This window comes from Emys orbicularis, chromosome 11, assembly GCF_028017835.1.
Source record: "Emys orbicularis isolate rEmyOrb1 chromosome 11, rEmyOrb1.hap1, whole genome shotgun sequence".
Taxonomy (NCBI): Eukaryota; Metazoa; Chordata; order Testudines; family Emydidae; genus Emys; species Emys orbicularis.
The window spans coordinates 76,461,288-76,477,541 of record NC_088693.1 but is presented as its reverse complement, the minus strand read 5'-3'; the positions used below and the strand labels follow the sequence as shown (position 1 = coordinate 76,477,541).

The 16,254-nt window shown below is 52.3% G+C and overlaps 1 protein-coding gene across 1 annotated transcript in view; it reads left to right on the top strand.

Annotated features, from left to right (window-relative positions):
• The window catches only part of COL18A1 (collagen type XVIII alpha 1 chain), a 105,588-nt gene that overhangs the window by 34,788 nt on the left and 54,546 nt on the right, over positions 1-16,254 (top strand). The window contains exons 3-4 of the mRNA XM_065413419.1: positions 13,308-13,391; positions 14,498-14,557. Coding sequence (XP_065269491.1) covers positions 13,308-13,391; positions 14,498-14,557 — 144 coding nt within the window. The remainder of the gene's footprint in view (positions 1-13,307; positions 13,392-14,497; positions 14,558-16,254) is intronic.

Here is a 16,254-nt window from a genome sequence, read left to right as displayed (position 1 = left end):
GTCAAAAATGAAAAAAGGTAAGGAGCGTTAATCTGTGACTGTCTTTGACCAGGAAGGATGGTGCAGCTGCATCCCCTGAAGCAGCTTATAAAGTGCAGAAAGCAGTGTGATCATTACCTAAACCATCGCAAGGAAAACATTCTAGATCAGTGCCTTCACGCTGGTTCTCAGAGTTGCTGGGCTCTGGGGGATTACTTCTTTTTTTATTAGCATTGCCTCTGTTGAAGTTTGTTTCTACGGAGACTTCTCTGTGCTGTTAAAGTGAATCCAAATATTTATTCCAGTGTCTCATCCAGAGTGACAGATGAAGTGGAAATAACTAACTTTTCATCTTCAAGTTAATTTCCAAATTTATGGGGCTAGCGACCCTTGTATTTGTGGTATGCTTTGTGCCTCCCACTGAGATCAAACCTGGGTGGCATTTCTCCTTCAGCTGTCTGGCCCTCTGGGGTTGGTGCCAGTGAACTAGGCACTGAATATATAGTATCGCCAATGGGCTTACTGCTTCTAAGGAGCTGGGGGAAAGTTGAAGGTTTATTTGCTTCTCATTGAATCTGAGGAAGGATGCGGATTTATAAATAAAATAAATAAATTAAATAAATTAATGGAGATATCCTATCTCCTAGAACTGGAAGGGACCTTGAAAGGTCATTGAGTCCAGCCCCCTGCCTTCACTAGGAGGGCCAAGTACTGATTTTGTCCCAGATCCCTAAGTGGCCCCCTCAAGGATGGAACTCACAACCCTGGGTTTAGCAGGCCAATGCTCAATGATTTGTAGCCCCTGTCTGTGTGGCAGCTAGGTGGGCATTCATGAAGTTGAAACGCATTAATTACAGTTCAGTTTAAAAAATGGAAAATAGTTTTACTTAATTTAATTCAGGCAAAAACTAGATCAAATAAATGACTTCAGAATCATGCTCCCGAGCGAAGCAAACGTTTGCCTCGCCCTGTGGGGAACCAGCGAGTGATCACATTGCAGGGTGGCCGGGACTTTAAGAAGAATTACATGGAGCAGCTGGAAGCACCGCACCAGGCACAGAAACAACGGGCAACTCCATCAAGAGAGCTAGACAAACGGCTCTGTTATTCTTCCCGAACTGGTCTGTGGAGTCACGCAAAGAACCACCAGTGCAAACTAGAATTGTCGACATGTCGTCAAAATCGAGGTGACTGGCACCACCTTTATCAGTGCTCCTGCCGTCCTGCTGCTGGTAATGCTGCACCAGGGGGACATTTCCCCGAAAGAGCTTGGAATAGACACGGCCCATGGGGGGGGGGGGGGGGGTGACTGGGCTGTGTTGCTGGAGCAACAGAAGGTGTCAAACACACTGATGACCCGAAAATTGGGGGACTGGTGAATAATGAAGAGGACAGGTCGCTGGTTCAAAGCAATCTGAATTGCTTGGTAAACTGGGCTCAAGTGAACAATGTGCATTTTAATCTGGCTAAATGTAAAAGTATACCTCTAGGAACAAAGAACATAGGCCATACTTACTGGATGGGGGACTCTATCCTGGGACGCAGGGACTTTGAAAAAGATTTGGAGGTTGTGGTGAATAATCAGCTGAACATGCGTTCCCAGTGGGATGCTGTGGGCAAAAGAGCTAATGTGAACCTTGGATGCATAAACGGGGCAATCTCGAGTAGGAGGAGAGAGGTTATTTTAGCTCGGTATTTGGCACTGGTGCAGCTGCTGCTGGAATCCTGTATCCAGTGCTGGTGCCCACAATTCAAGAAGGATGTTGATGAATTGGAGAGGTTCAAAGAAGAGCCAGAAGTATGGTTAAAGGATTAGGAAACCTGCCTTAGAGTGATAGACTCATGGAGCTCAATCTCTTTAGTTTAGGTGACTTGATTACAGTCTGTAAGTACCTGCATGGGGAACAAATATTTCATAATGGGCTCTTCCATCTAGCAGTGAAAAGTATAAGATATAATGGCTGGAAGTTGAAGCTAGCCAAATTCAGACTGGAAATAAGGTGTACATTTTTATCAGTGAGGGTAATTAACCACTGGAACAGCATGACCAAGGGTCATAGTGGATTCTCCATCACTGACCATTTTAAAATCAAGATTGGATGTTTTTCTAAAAGATCTGCTGTAGGTATTATTTTGGGGAAGCTCTCTGCCCAGTGTTATACAGGCGGTCAGACAAGATGATCACAGTGGTCCCTCTGGCCCTGGAATCTACGATTGTATGAATCTGTGAACACCAGCCAGCATCAGTATCTTCAAAGCTGTGTGTACTTTGGTGTGGTTTGAATGGTGCATGTCAAGGCAGCTGGTTTGACGTGTCCCATCCCCAAATCATTCAGGCTGTAGCACGGCTCTTCGTACGGTTTCAGGAATGCTGTCTGAGCAGGTGAGATTGGGTTCCAGCAGGGGGAAGGTTTCTACATAACCACGTTTTATTCATGTTACTGACTGTGAGTTGAGACGATAATTAGGAGACAAAAAAGCCGGTAGAGTGTTGTAACTGAGCACTTGGGGAGCACATGAAAGCGAGACTCATGCTTGCTAGCAGAAAGCCTTTCACACTGTTCAATCAGTGTTTCCTTGTGCCAGATCCTTGGTTAGGTTTAGATGATGATGATGAATCATGTGCTATTGAGCTAGGACAAGGAGCATTTATCCGTGAACGCATCAGCATGAGGTGCTCTTCCCTGTGTGAGCGTCTTGACCAGCGCTGCCTCCTGCTCAGGGATTGTGTACACAAGTGGAGTGTAAGGAGAATTCAGCTGGAATAACCCTCCACAAAAGTGTAAACGACTCAATTCCACCTCTCTCCGACACCTGGCTATCGCCTGGCCTGGGTTCTGCTAGTGCTGCCTGCGTGTAATTAATGGACATGCTAAGGCTTGCAGTACAGCTAGACAAGTGAATCTTTTAACTCTCTGGGGCCTCTCTGAATTCAAAATTGCCATGTACTGGCCCCAAAGCAGGGTCTCTGGTATGTCCCAGAGACCAGTTACCTTGCCCACAGGGGATCCCCAGCCTACCTGTGGGCTTGTGCAGCCATCCAGCTGCCAACACCTGTCCCCCAGGCACTCTCCATGTAAAGTGGGAAGAAGCTAGTGCCAGCCCAGAGCACAAAACCTGGCAGACTCTAGAGCTGACCACAGGAGTGGCCAGGGGCGCCTGGATTGGTTCGGTTAGAGCATTAGCTGCCATGCTCAATGTAAGTCCTAGAACATACTGACCCATTGGACCAATGCTGTTGAATTGGAACAGGCTTGGCTGGTTTTCATGGGGTCTACATTTCCACCCTCCTCAAGCAGCCACAGATCTCCTACCAAACAGATTTTTCTTCCACTGCCATCTTCCTACCCCCGTGTCCTGCCCCATAGATGTTCCCCCCAAGCACCAGGAGTCAGTGACTCAGTCCACAGCCCGTCTCTCACACTCAAAGGTGTTGGTGTGGAGCCTTACAGAGACGCTGGATGCTCTCCTCGGTCACTGGAGATTGCTTTTCCCCCAACATCAGCTAGAAAACCAAACTGCAGTCACACAAGCAAAAGCCATTTGGGATCCTCTTAAGCCAAATGCATTTGTAGCGAACCTTTGGCCCTCCTGCTCTCTGTGGCTGGTAACCCCGTCCAGGAGCTGTGGTTCTGAGTAATTCTCTTGAGGCACAGCGGTTTGCGTAGCCATGTCAAGAAACTGACCCGCTGACGAGACATAAAGCAGCAGAATGAATTGGAAACACCATTGTCTCTTAGCGTCCGGTCGCAAGCGAGCGATTCGAATCCAGCCCTCAAGTGCGAGGAGTATGCTGGGGTATGTGTGGTGTCCCCTTCTAGCGGCTGGCCCACAAAGTGTGTCTGAGTCAGCTACAGCCATCATGCTGCAGAGGCTCCTGCTTGTCTGGCTGGAGATTTTAGGGTTAGTCTTGGACGGTGGCCCATAATGATGCTTGTCATAGACACACACAGAAGATATGTTGCACTCCCAATTAAAACGACTCCAATATTTAAAAGTAATGGGAGTTGGGGTCAGTGTTAGTTCCTAGGACTCTGAGGATTGAGCAAGAGTAACGAATGGGCTGAAGAATTGAAACCATGGAGTTCAATGGCGCACGTGTCCCTACTGGAGAGGACTGCATGCATGCTGCCGCACGGACGCCGATTCTCTCCGCAGTGACTGACTGGGGCAGGGCAATGGGACTGCTAGTGCAGAGTGCTATAGGGATATGAGAATTGTTGGGAGTTTCCTCTTCCTTGCCTGGAGGCAGCCGGGCAGCATAGAGCCAGGTGAGAGAGGTTCTCAAACCGACCACAGAAAGAGCCTCCTAGATAGGTGCCCGTGCTTCAGAGTGGATTCAGAGTTGTCCTGGAAGCTAGTGAGGGAGGGGTTTACATTCCTATCATAGAATATCAGGGTTAGAAGGGACCTCAGGAGGTCATCTAGTCCAACCCCCTGCTCAAAGCAGGACCAATCCCCAGACAGATTTTTACCCCAGATCCCTAAATGGCCCCCTCAAGGATTGAACTCACAACCCTGGGTTTAGCAGGCCAATGCTCAACCCACTGAGCTCCTCCCCCCGAATGTGTCCTTTCAGGATCAAAAGATTGGCAGCCTGGCTGAGGAAATGCCAGCCTGGCTGTGAGTTTTACAATAAGGCAGTGCATCATCATGCGTCCCACAGCAACTGCTTCACAACCCATTCATGGGGGCTGGGGGATTTCAGTGCCAGACATGAACAGGAGCAAAAGTCTGGTCTCAAGTCTGTGTAATGCAGCTGGAGTCCCATCTTCGCGCTCACTGAAAATAGGCCTTATAGTGATAGACTCATGGAGCTCAATCTATTTAGCATAGCAAAGAGAAGGTTAAGGGGTGATTTGATTCTAGTCTATAAGCACCTCCATGGGTAACAAATATTTGATAATGGGCTCTTCCGCCTAGCAGAGAAATGTACAGCCCGATCCAGTGGCTGGAAGCTGAAGCCAGACAAGTTCAGGCTGGAAATAAGGTGTAAACGTATAACAGTGACAGTAATTAAGCCTGGGAACAATTTCCCAAGGGTTGTAGTGATTTCTCCAGCACTGGCACTTTTTAAATCCCGATTGTTTAGACAAATATCCAGTCTGCTCTAGCAATGACTGTGGGGCAGGTCTCTGGCCTGGGTGGTACAGGTGGTCAGACTAGACATGGGGTAGGCAACCTATGGCACGTGTGCCGAAGGCGGCACACGAGCTGATTTTCATTGGCACTCATACTGCCTGGGTCCTGGCCACCAGTCCGGGGGATTCTGCATTTTAATTTAATTTTAAATGAAGCTTCTTAAACATTTTAAAAACCTTATTTACTTTACATACAACAATAGTTTAATTATATATTATAGACTTATAGAAAGAGACCTTCTAAAAACATTAAAATGTATGACTGGCACGCGAAACTTTAAATTAGAGTGAATAAATGAAGACTCGGCACACCACCTCTGAAAGGTTGCCAACCCCTGGACTAGACGATCACAATGGTCCCTTCTGGCCTTGGGATCTCAGAATGTGAATTTGTGCACAGATAGGCGTGGCCTGTAGGGAGAGCGGAGAATCTGAGCACGGGCGTGCTGTGTTAATCCAGAAGTTGAATTCCACCGGTTGTGTACTAGGCTAGATGAGCCAAGGAAGGCCCAGGGCAGCATCTAGCAAGACAGAGGAGCTCTGGGCCCAATGGGGCAGATCCTCAGCTGGTGTAAATTGTCGTCAATGGGGCCATGGTGATCTGCCCCAATATTGCATCAAATGTTTCCATTTTCCTTTGAGCTCTGCTTGGTTTGTGTGTCACCAGGGCAAGCTGGAAGTGCTCTGACCAGTTGGTCACTGCCCAGGGCAGTGGGGCACGGGCATTCAGCTCTTCCGCTGCCTGTTTGCACTGGTACTGCAGGCTATCTCTAGGGCCTGGGAGCTAGTTCTCACTTCTGCCCTGGCAGGCTAAGGGGCCACATTTTTACCTTTGGTCTCAGGCCCAAGACACAGAAATGGACCCCACAGCTCCCCATTGCCTGCCTGCCTTTTGTGGATGTCAAACCTCAGCGGGGACACTGTGCGCCTGGCATGCGAGTGCATTATGGTGAGGGTTAGGGGAGGAAAAGGGGGCAATACTCTGTGGGGAGGAGGCATTTCCACCAGAGGAGTTCTGCACATAGATCTCTGACACGCTGACTTAATTCTAATGTCTGTATTGGTGGGATTGTTTTATTATTTCATTTAGCATTTGCATATTGCACTCCACCCCAATCCCTGGTGTCAGACCCTGCCAGTGGGGGGGGAAGGGGTTGAGGATTGGGGCCTGCTTTCACTTCCCCCGGTGAAATTTGCATGGATTTTTACCAGTCACTAAGAGCAGACTCTGGCCCAAGGCCAGGAGGAGGAGGCTGCAGAATGGTCTGAGGTTGCTTTTTTCCCCACAAGTACCCGTTTTAGGGGTTACAAATAAATTCTTTCCATTTCAAGAGATCGCTAGCAAGCGTGGCGTCACTGCGGGTGCGTGGCAGGGCGTGGGGTCACTGCAGGTGCAGGATGTGGTGTCTCTGCCAGGGGTGGGGTGTCACTGCTGGGCAGGGCGGGGCATGGTGGGTGTCATGGCGGGCAGGGCAGGGCGTCACTGTGGGCGGGACATGGGGTGTCATGGCGGGCAGGGTGTCACTGTGGGCGGGGTGGGGCATGGTAGGGTGTCATGGCGGGCAGGGCGTCACTGTGGGCGGGAGATGGGGTGTCATGGCGGGCAGGGCATCACTGTGGGCGGGGCGGGGCATGGTGGGGTGTCATGGCGGGCAGGGCATCACTGTGGGCGGGGTGGGGCATGGTTGGGTGTCATGGCGGGCAGGGCGTCACTGTGGGCGGGGTGGGGCATGGTAGGGTGTCATGGCGGGCAGGGCAGGGCGTCACTGTGGGCGGGACATGGGGTGTCATGGTGGGCAGGGCATCACTGTGGGCGGGACATGGGGTGTCATGGCGGGCAGGGCATCACTGTGGGCGGGGCATGATGGGGTGTCATGGCGGGCAGGGCGTCATTGCAGGCAGGATGGGGCATGGTGGGGTGTCATGGCGGCAAGGCAGGGCGTGGCAGGACATGTTGGGGTGTCATGGAGGGCAGGGTGTCACTGCAGGCGGGGCGGGGTGTCATGGCGGGCAGGGCAGGGCGTGACTGTGGGCGGGGCAGGGCATGGACATGGGGTGTCATGACAGCAAGGCAGGGCGTGGCAGGACATGTTACGGTGTCATGGCGGGCAGGGTGTCACTGTGGGCGGGGTGGGGCATGGTGGGGTGTCATGGTGGTCAGGGCGTCACTGCAGGCAGGATGGGGCATGGTGGGGTGTCATGGCGGCAAGGCAGGGCGTGGCAGGACATGTTGGGGTGTCATGGCAAGCAGGGTGTCACTGCGGGCGGGGTGGGGCATGTGGGGTGCCATGGCAGCAGGGCAGTTCCCCACTATGGAGTCGGGTAGTGCGGGCGGGTGCAAGAAGGCTCATTGAAAGCAAATACATCTCTTTTAGTCCTCCCTGCTCCTGCCCTTCCCACCCCTCGCCATCCCCACCAGGTCCCCATCCCAAGACCCTTCCCCTCTTTACCCTGACCCTGCCGCTCAGTCCCTGCATTGCGGGGGAGCACCATTGATGTCACAGCTGCAAGGCTCCCCTGCGAGGGAGAACGAGGGCCCAGTTGGGGCCTTAGCAGCAAGCAGGCAGAGTGGTTTCTAGTAGTTTCCTTTCTAATGGCCCTTTTGTGCAAACGAAGGGATCACTCCTGCACCCAGTCTAGGTCAGCTGGAGTTGTCCCAGTGACTGTGACGTGTCAGGATCAGGACTTCAGACGGCATTACTGAAACATGTATTCCCTAAGTGTGTGCGTGCACACAAGTGTGTGTTAAACACACACGCATGGCGTGGGGCATGAGAACAGCCTGTGTAAAGAGCTCTCTGCTGTCCTTGCAGCTCTCTTACGCACCAGTTAGTAACATTCTGTACCTTCTCTTCACCGCAGCCAGAGCATCTTACATTCTCTTCATCTGCCACTTCAGAGCACTTCCCTCCAGAAATCTACACCTTGTACAGTTCTGTGGTTGTGTCCTGCAATTGGAGCTCTTTGGAGAGCCATTTAATAAAGGAGTTGGCAACATTTTACACTACTGTGCTGGGTGACTTGGTTCGTTAATTCAGCCAGCTCTGCATAGTTCATTCTGAAGACACTTTCCTGAGTGGAGAGAGACAACTTCCAGAGTGAGCAGAGGAGAACATATGTTACCTAATGGAGATCAATCATCAGGCAAATATTAATAAATCCTGTGTAGCAGGTATTCAGTGACTTCTCGTTTGTGGATCATTTGTCAGTATCTTCTCCTAGCGGAGACCAAAGAATTCCAAGCTATTGTGCAGTTACGTAATGCAGCCTTATGGCTGGAAGATAGATTGCTGAACTCTCTGCAGCTGGGGTCTGGTGCTGGGTGATCATCCAGGAGTGGCTTTTTGGAGCAGAGTTTGTTGTCCTGAGTTGTATAAATCTGGGCTTTGCCTGTATACAGTAGTTGTTAACACTAAATTAATGGGAAGGAAGTGTGGGTTATGTTAAGAAACACAAACGGAGGCCAGTATCAAACCAGCACTAGGATGTAGTTGTTTGTTTAGAGAGACAGGTCTGAGGGAGCCTTTTTCCAGCTCTGAGGAGGAAGAAGTCGAAGTGGGTCAGTCCCAGTCTGTTTCCGTGTCTCCCGAGTAGGCACTGGGCATAGAAGTGATTGAAAAACGAGGTCAAAACTGGTGTCTGAAGTCCGGCTCCTCGCGCCATCCGGAGGGGTCTAAATAAGGGTTTAGGGCCCGAGCTGGCCCCTTTTTCCAGCCATGGTCGCTGGGCCCCAAATAACTTTCTGCCCCAGGCCCCGGATGGGCTTACCCACTCCATACGGGCGCAGGGAAGTGAAGCGGTCTGGATCAGAGCCCTACAAGGGGGCCTTATTCAGAACAGGATGGGAGATTTGCCAGCATTCCTGGCTGTGCCTGCATGTGTGGGGGGAGGGGACGCCTGGGTGTCCATCCTGCCCAGCTCCCTCCCTCAGCGTCTCAGCCAGTAGAGCCCTGCATCCCCCCCAGCTGGCACTGTAGGATCTGTGCCTTGCCTGGCTTTGTGATGCACCTTCCCTCCACCTTCCCCAGGTCTGTCTCCACCTTCCCCGTCAGGGACGTGGGCTGGAGAGCCAGCTAGGCACCCAGTACTGCCCATCCTGCCTCCAGCTGCTGCCTCACCGTGGAGCTCTTCCCCAAGGACTCCTCCACGCCAGCAACTGCTGGAGCTGCTCCGGGTTGGAAGGTGGTTGCACATGGGAGGCGGGGGTGGGGAGGCAGGCAGTGTGTATAGGGGGGGTGCACGTCCGAGGGGGTTGGTGTGTGGATGGGAGGGGGAGTCGGTGTATATAGGGGAGGTGCACGTCCGAGGGGGTTGGTGTGTGGGTGGTAAGTGGAGGCGGTGTGTATAGGGGGGATGCACGTCCGAGGGGGTTGGTGTGTGGATGGGAGGGGGAGGCAGTGTGTATAGGGGGGTGCACGTCCGAGGGGGTTGGTGTGTGGATGGGAGGGGGAGGCAGTGTGTATAGGGGGGTGCACGTCCGAGGGGGTTGGTGTGTGGCTGGGAGGGGGAGGCGGTGTGTATGGGGGGGTGCACGTCCGAGGGGGTTGGTGTGTGGATGGGAGGGGGAGGCGGTGTGTATGGGGGGGTGCACGTCCGAGGGGGTTGGTGTGTGGATGGGAGGGGGAGGCGGTGTGTATGGGGGGATGCACGTCCAAGGGTGGTGGTGTGTGGCTGGGAGGGGGAGGTGGTGTGTATAGGGGGGGTGGACGTCCGAGGGGGTTGGTGTGTGGCTGGGAGGGGGAGGCAGTATGTATAGGGGAGGTGCACGTCCGAGGGGGTTGGTGTGTGGATGGGAAGGGGAGGTGGTGTGTATAGGGGAGGTGCACGTCTGAGGGGGTTGGTGTGTCGATGGGAGGGGGAGGCAGTGTGTATAGGGGGGTGCACGTCCGAGGGGGTTGTTGTGTGGATGGGAAGGGGAGGCGGTGTGTATAGGGGGGGTGCACGTCCGAGGGGGTTGGTGTGTGGCTGGGAGGGGGAGGCAGTATGTATAGGGGAGGTGCACGTCCGAGGGGGTTGGTGTGTGGATGCGAAGGGGAGGTGGTGTGTATAGGGGAGGTGCACGTCCGAGGGGGTTGGTGTGTCGATGGGAGGGGGAGGCGGTGTGTATAGGGGGGTGCACGTCCGAGGGGGTTGGTGTGTGGATGGGAAGGGGAGGCGGTGTGTATAGGGGGGGTGCACGTCCGAGGGGGTTGGTGTGTGGCTGGGAGGGGGAGGCAGTATGTATAGGGGAGGTGTACGTCCAAGGGGTTGTTGTGTGGCTGGGAGGGGGAGGCAGTTTGTGTGAGTAGGTGAGTGCGCGGGGGGGAGGGGTTGAGGGTGTGACGTGTGGGCAGACGTTCTGCATTAGAGTACTGGCCGAGCTGTGGCCTCCTTTGATCCCCTCATGTAATGGCGGCGAAAGGGTAGGCGCAGCCAGAAACGACATCGCCTGCTGTTGCCAGGAGGGCTGGTTGTGGTGGGGGAATTCAGCTTGCAGCAGTCGCGCATGACGCAGGCCGCGGTGCCGTCCTTGGCACTCTAGTCGAGCGGCCTCGCAGCAGGCACCAGTACCTCAGAGAGGTGCCCCGTGGCAAGCTGATGCGTGAATGCAGAAGAGCTATTTCTACCGAGCCCTTTTATACTCACACCCACCTCTGGCTTGACCAAGGTGCAGCTAGATATGACTGCTCAACTCTAGTTTGTATTGGTGCCCTGGCAGGTCCGGAATAGCCCATGATGGGGCCGAGGCCAATGTCCCCGTCTCCCGGCCTGGTGCAGAGGGGAGTCCTGGGGGTGGGGAGGCGGGTGTTGGAGAGCGATCCTGCTCTGCATTAACCCTGTGGTGGCGGATCCTTTCCTGCGGGGCTGGTCCTGGTCCCCCCACTGTGGTTGTTGCGACCTGGCGCACGGTATCACAGCAACACTCAGGGTGGCCAGGCCCCCTCTCCGCCATGCCATTAATCTGGCCCCTGCCCTGGCCCTGGCCCAGTGTGTGGGGTCCCAGGGAAGAGCCCCAACCCACCATGTGGCCCTGGAGAAGCACTAGGAGCCTTGGATTCCTTGGCGGTTGGGGAAGAGCTCGGTTGCACTCCATTCTTTCCAAGCACGTGGGCTATTGAAAATCAGCAAGGGACAGGGCTGTGTGGGGGATGCACACGTGAACACTGGCTGCACACAGACACCACAGTCAGCTGCCAGCTTCAGATATGCAGCTTGTGATGTCCTCTTCTCTAGGGTGGCAATTCCCCCCTGGGCTGAGGACTGGCCCGAGGCTCACGTGCCTGTAGCCCTCAAATCACGTTGGAGTGGCACTGACGTGATGCATAGTCACAGTGCTGGCTCTCTGCCCCCGGGTGCGTTGGGCCCTAGCAGAGAAGAGGATGAGATCATCTCTGTCCACGTCCCAGACGGATGGTAGCAGCTCCTACCCTGACTTTAATTATCTCATGCTTTGTCAACAATAGTTCTTAGGAAACAGTTCAGATGTGTTTTCTCCTGTGTAATTTTGATCTCTGGCATACCACACTTGTCAGACACCTAGTTAGCAATTGGAGCAGGTTGGCCAGTGGGAATGGTGTCATCTCTTTAGCACAGTTGAGAGTTTGGTACAGGGAGGGAAAACGATTGGCATTTCTTGTCCTGATACTTCTGTTGAATGTGTGAAACCTGACATAATTGAGAGCTCAATTTATGACAAAAAATGAGGTTCCCAGTTTTATCTGCTTTTATCTCACCAGAAAAATCAACCAAATCGGAATTGACCAAATCCATTGTTCTTTGTTGTGTAACTAATTCACTGTATCTCGTCACATTCCACTGTAACACATGATGGCAAAAACGCTCCGATCACAGAGCAGTTATTGTCAATTTGGGAGATTACACTTCACAGTGAAGAGTTTTTTGTATGAGGAACGAAAAAGGCCGTCTTTCTCCATGGGCATGGTCTTTCTCCCTGCTTGTGCCACGGGATAACTGCAGCCCGTTTGACCCTGCTCCAGCCTCTCTTCACGGCCTACACTTGAGAGACCTGTCAGCGGTTCATTTAAAGTTTGGAAGCTGAGTAAACCATGACCCTAAAACCGGTATGAACCCCGTGTCCGGTTTTTGTGGATATGAGGCAAGCCCTTAAAAGTTGCATTTGAATAGCACTAAACCCTTCAGAAAATCGACGGGACTCTGCCATTTCTTTTTTGGAGGTTAATATGGGGCAGGCAAATTCAAAATCTGTTGTGGTGAGATGGGTCACAGCTGTGAGGAAACATTATTTCAAGCAAGGTGAATAAATCCTTTAACTGCTTGCCGGTTACATAACAGAAAACTGTGGCAAATTGGATTTGTGTGCAAACAGGCTTCATATCTTCCCAGGCTAATTGTGCTTCATCACAGCAATTGGCTGACTTCTTAAATTAGGGAGAATACAGTTCAAGAGCCAGCCACCTCACTGCACATTGTGTGAGCAGAGCATGACCAATAGTGCAATTGAGAATGGGAAGAGCTGATTCTGCTGTGGCCCACACAGTGCAGAGAGGAGGAGGCAACTATTCGCTGGTTGGAGAGGATGGGCTCATTCCATCCTTCCCCCAAAGCTTTGACACTGAGCCTTGGGGTGGAGGGATAGCTCAGTGGTTTGAGCATTGGCCTACTAAACCCAGGGTTGTGAGTTCAGTCTTTGAGGGGGCCACTTAGGGATCTCAGACAAAATCAGTACTTGGTCCTGCTAGTAAAGGCAGGGGGCTGGACTCGATGACCTTTCAGGGTCCCTTCCAGCTCTATGAGATAGGTATATCTCCATATATTATTATTATTAGTGAGAAGTGTTTGGAATTCACACCACAGAACTCCTGAGAAACAACTCGATTAAACCCAGAAATTTGTAGTGGGTGCAGTGGCTGTGTTGGCCCTGGTTTAAGAAATTAGCAAGCCACTGTGATTAAGCACAGGCTCTGATTCACTTACACTGGGAATGCATCACTGCAGGAGAATCCCAATCAGATTCCTTGGACTTGATTCCCGGCCAACTGAAATGGGAGCTGCCTTTGGTTGTCTCTGCCTGCAATTCACACTGTGAACCTTTCCCACCAGCCAGTGAGCTAACAGGCGAACGGCCACTGTCAAGTGGCAACGGACTCTGATAACACACTCTCCCGCAAGCTACCCATGATGTATTGCATTGTTTGTTGGTGGTGATTGCTGGTGTGTGTCTTACAGGGGGTGATTGCAGATCTGAAAGTGACAGGTGATCGCCAGGCAGCTGATCTCCAGTGTGAGGAGCAGGACGAGGATACTGATGTGGTGAGTGCTGTCTGCCATGGCTCGGTATTGTAGCTGTGGTTTGCTTACACAGAGGGGTGTAGAACTTACCTTGGTTCCAGCTGTTAGCAGATCGCTTGCTGGAAGTTAATATGCAATTTACCACACAGGATCACCCACCCCAAATGTCCAAAAATCATGAGCCTGACCCCAACAAATCATGAGATTGGACCAAAAATCATGAGCTTTAAAAATATATAGATTATATTGTGTGGTTTTGGTCTGCTCTTCAATGTGTGAAGTCTCTCTTCCCTGCGCCTGCCCCAGGCTCCCGCCATACCAGATACAACCGCTGTTGTGAAATAGCAACCCCCAAGGTGGGTGGGGAGAGTGGGCAGTGCAGTGTCCTCACGCCCAGACAGGAACTCCCATGGGCACTCACCCTTCTCTCTTCATCACCCCCCATTCCCTTAACAGGTCAGACGGTTGCACAGGAGATCTGCCCTATCCCAGTGCTTGATGGCTGGGGGTTTGTCCAGGAATTTCATGGAAGACTAGACCCCAGGTGGCAGTATCGCCTCCTGCCATTGCTAATGGGCGTGTCTTCTCCAGCTGCTCCCCTGGACACTGAGGCTTGCCACGGGGGAGGAAACAGGCTAACCAGCTACTATTGTCAAGTGACCATTGTGAATGTTCGTTCCTAGCCAAAGCCCCCTCTGTGCACTGAACCAGGGTGAAATCCTGGCCCCAGTGAATTTATTTGCAAAACTCCCATTGACTTCTTCGGAGTCAGGATTTCCCCTTTTGGTTTTTTTATTGAGTCATGTTAGTGAACAGCCTGTGCCGCTGGTGGGACCGGCTGACTCTTTGGGCTTATAAGTCCTTGTTAGAATCAGTGTGAGACCCAAAGTGAACCCTGGGACAGGCGGAAATGTGAATCCCCTTTTCAGCAACCAAGAGAAGGATCTCGTTGCTAGGTGATCACTTTCCACCAGGAGAATGCGGGGCCTGGGTTTTATTTCCTGTGGGAAGGGGGCAAAGCAGCCAATGCTGTCGAGTACCCTGATCAGAACACTGAAGTATGCTGGATATGTTGTCTGCTGACTGTGTCTCCCTCTCTCTCTCCCCCCTCCTTTGGAATGATGTAGGCATCTGGAGATTTTGGAAGTGGAGTTGAAGAAAGGCCCCACCTATCAGGAAGGGAACGGGTGAGTCTGAGGCCGTGGGCCCAAGGGCATTCCTTTCCGGCTTGGCTTTGCTTTTCCCTTCCAGGTACAGGCCCCAGCAAACATGGCTAAACACTACTGCTGCAGTGGGCAGCAGAGAGCAGGGGGGAGTTGGGAGTCATTCTGCCAATGGACAGTTGGTCTTCCTAGGTTAAGACGAGTGGTGATTTGGGGTCTTGATTTCTCCCTTTTCAGTCAGCCCAGAGGTGCAGGAAGTAAACACCTTGTTGACATAAACTTATGTTTTCTGTGATGTGCTCCTGGGCCACAAACTTTATCCTGTGGCTGGTTCTCTCCCCCCACCCCCGATCTCGTGCCATCAGTGAAACCATTGGGAAAGGTGCGGACAGCCCAGTGCCTTACCCTGGATCGTGCCAGCTGTCCTGACCACGTCTCCCTGATGCACTGAACCACGGAGAAGTTCCGTGCCTGTAAGTCAGGTTGTATCACACATTTTAACTAGTGGATCTGGAACAAAAGCCAACGGGGAATCTGAAAACTGGCTGAGAATCTGAAGAGACTGGTAACTGAATTAGAGCTTTCCTTTGAACCAGACCCCCGAAGGCTTGCAGTGTTAACTCCCTGGGCTAGGAATTGGCTGTCTATTCAGGCTAGTGTCTAATCTCTCCCCTGTGTGTTACCTACTGCTGTATGGCTGCAATAGAAAGCCCACGCCTGCTGCTGTTCTTGCCCTGAGCCAGGGGTCCCTCCAGACGAGCGTACATGAAGCAGGCTGTTTTAGGAGTTTGTACAGATTGCAAAACCACACACATGCTCTTAGCAGCCATCGGCCTGATCCACTGGGTTGTAATGGGAAAGCATCTGTAACGTAGTACAGTTACTGTACTACCTGCTCAGGAAAGTAGGGTGCACAACTGCCTTATCTGGCTGCCATGGCATCATGATTCAGCCCTGAATTACCGTAAAGCCCATTACGCCTTGAAATTTCAGTTATCAAGACCAGCTTTCATTCCGTTTCCAAGAGTCCAAAGAATTATTAAGCCTCCCCTTTCCTCCGGATGTGCATTAGCACCTGGAAACTTGCCTTTTTACCATCACGAGTTCAGATTTCAATCCAAACAGTGTGTCTGGGTTCTGAAGGATGGGTTTGGAGGGCAGGGGGGGACGATGCAGTGCGCTAATGCTTTGGAGCAGCCGAGGAGGGTGGATTTGAAAAGGACTTGGCGTTTCCTGCTCGTGGTGTGTTCTGCGGTTGAGTGTTGGCAGTACTCACGTTCGTCTGTAACTCTGGCCCCAGTGCCGCAGCTCTGTGCCGACTCTCTCCACCAGCGTCTCTGCTCTGAAAAGTGACTCGGTACGAATGGCACCAAGACAGTCTGCTCTCGTAGTGTGTTCAGAGTCACGTGTGCCAACCTACCGAACCCTGCTGTTTGCATCCCCGATCACCCTGCAGAGACAGCACAGCTGTGGGAGTTACAGAGCAGATTGGGTGTCGTCTTGTGCTGCCAAAGAATTGTTTACGTTCCAATCAGTTAACGCTGTGCAAAGCTACTGCAGTTCCACAGCATCGGATATCAGTGAAAGCTTGATTTGAGGTCAGCTGGGTTGCATGGCTTTCACTAAGGGCCTGACCTGGCCCACCGTTGCTTTACTACCAGTGGTGATGCCTGGCTTGTGTGTCCCAGCTCCCCCAGAGTACGTCCAAACAGCAGCACACC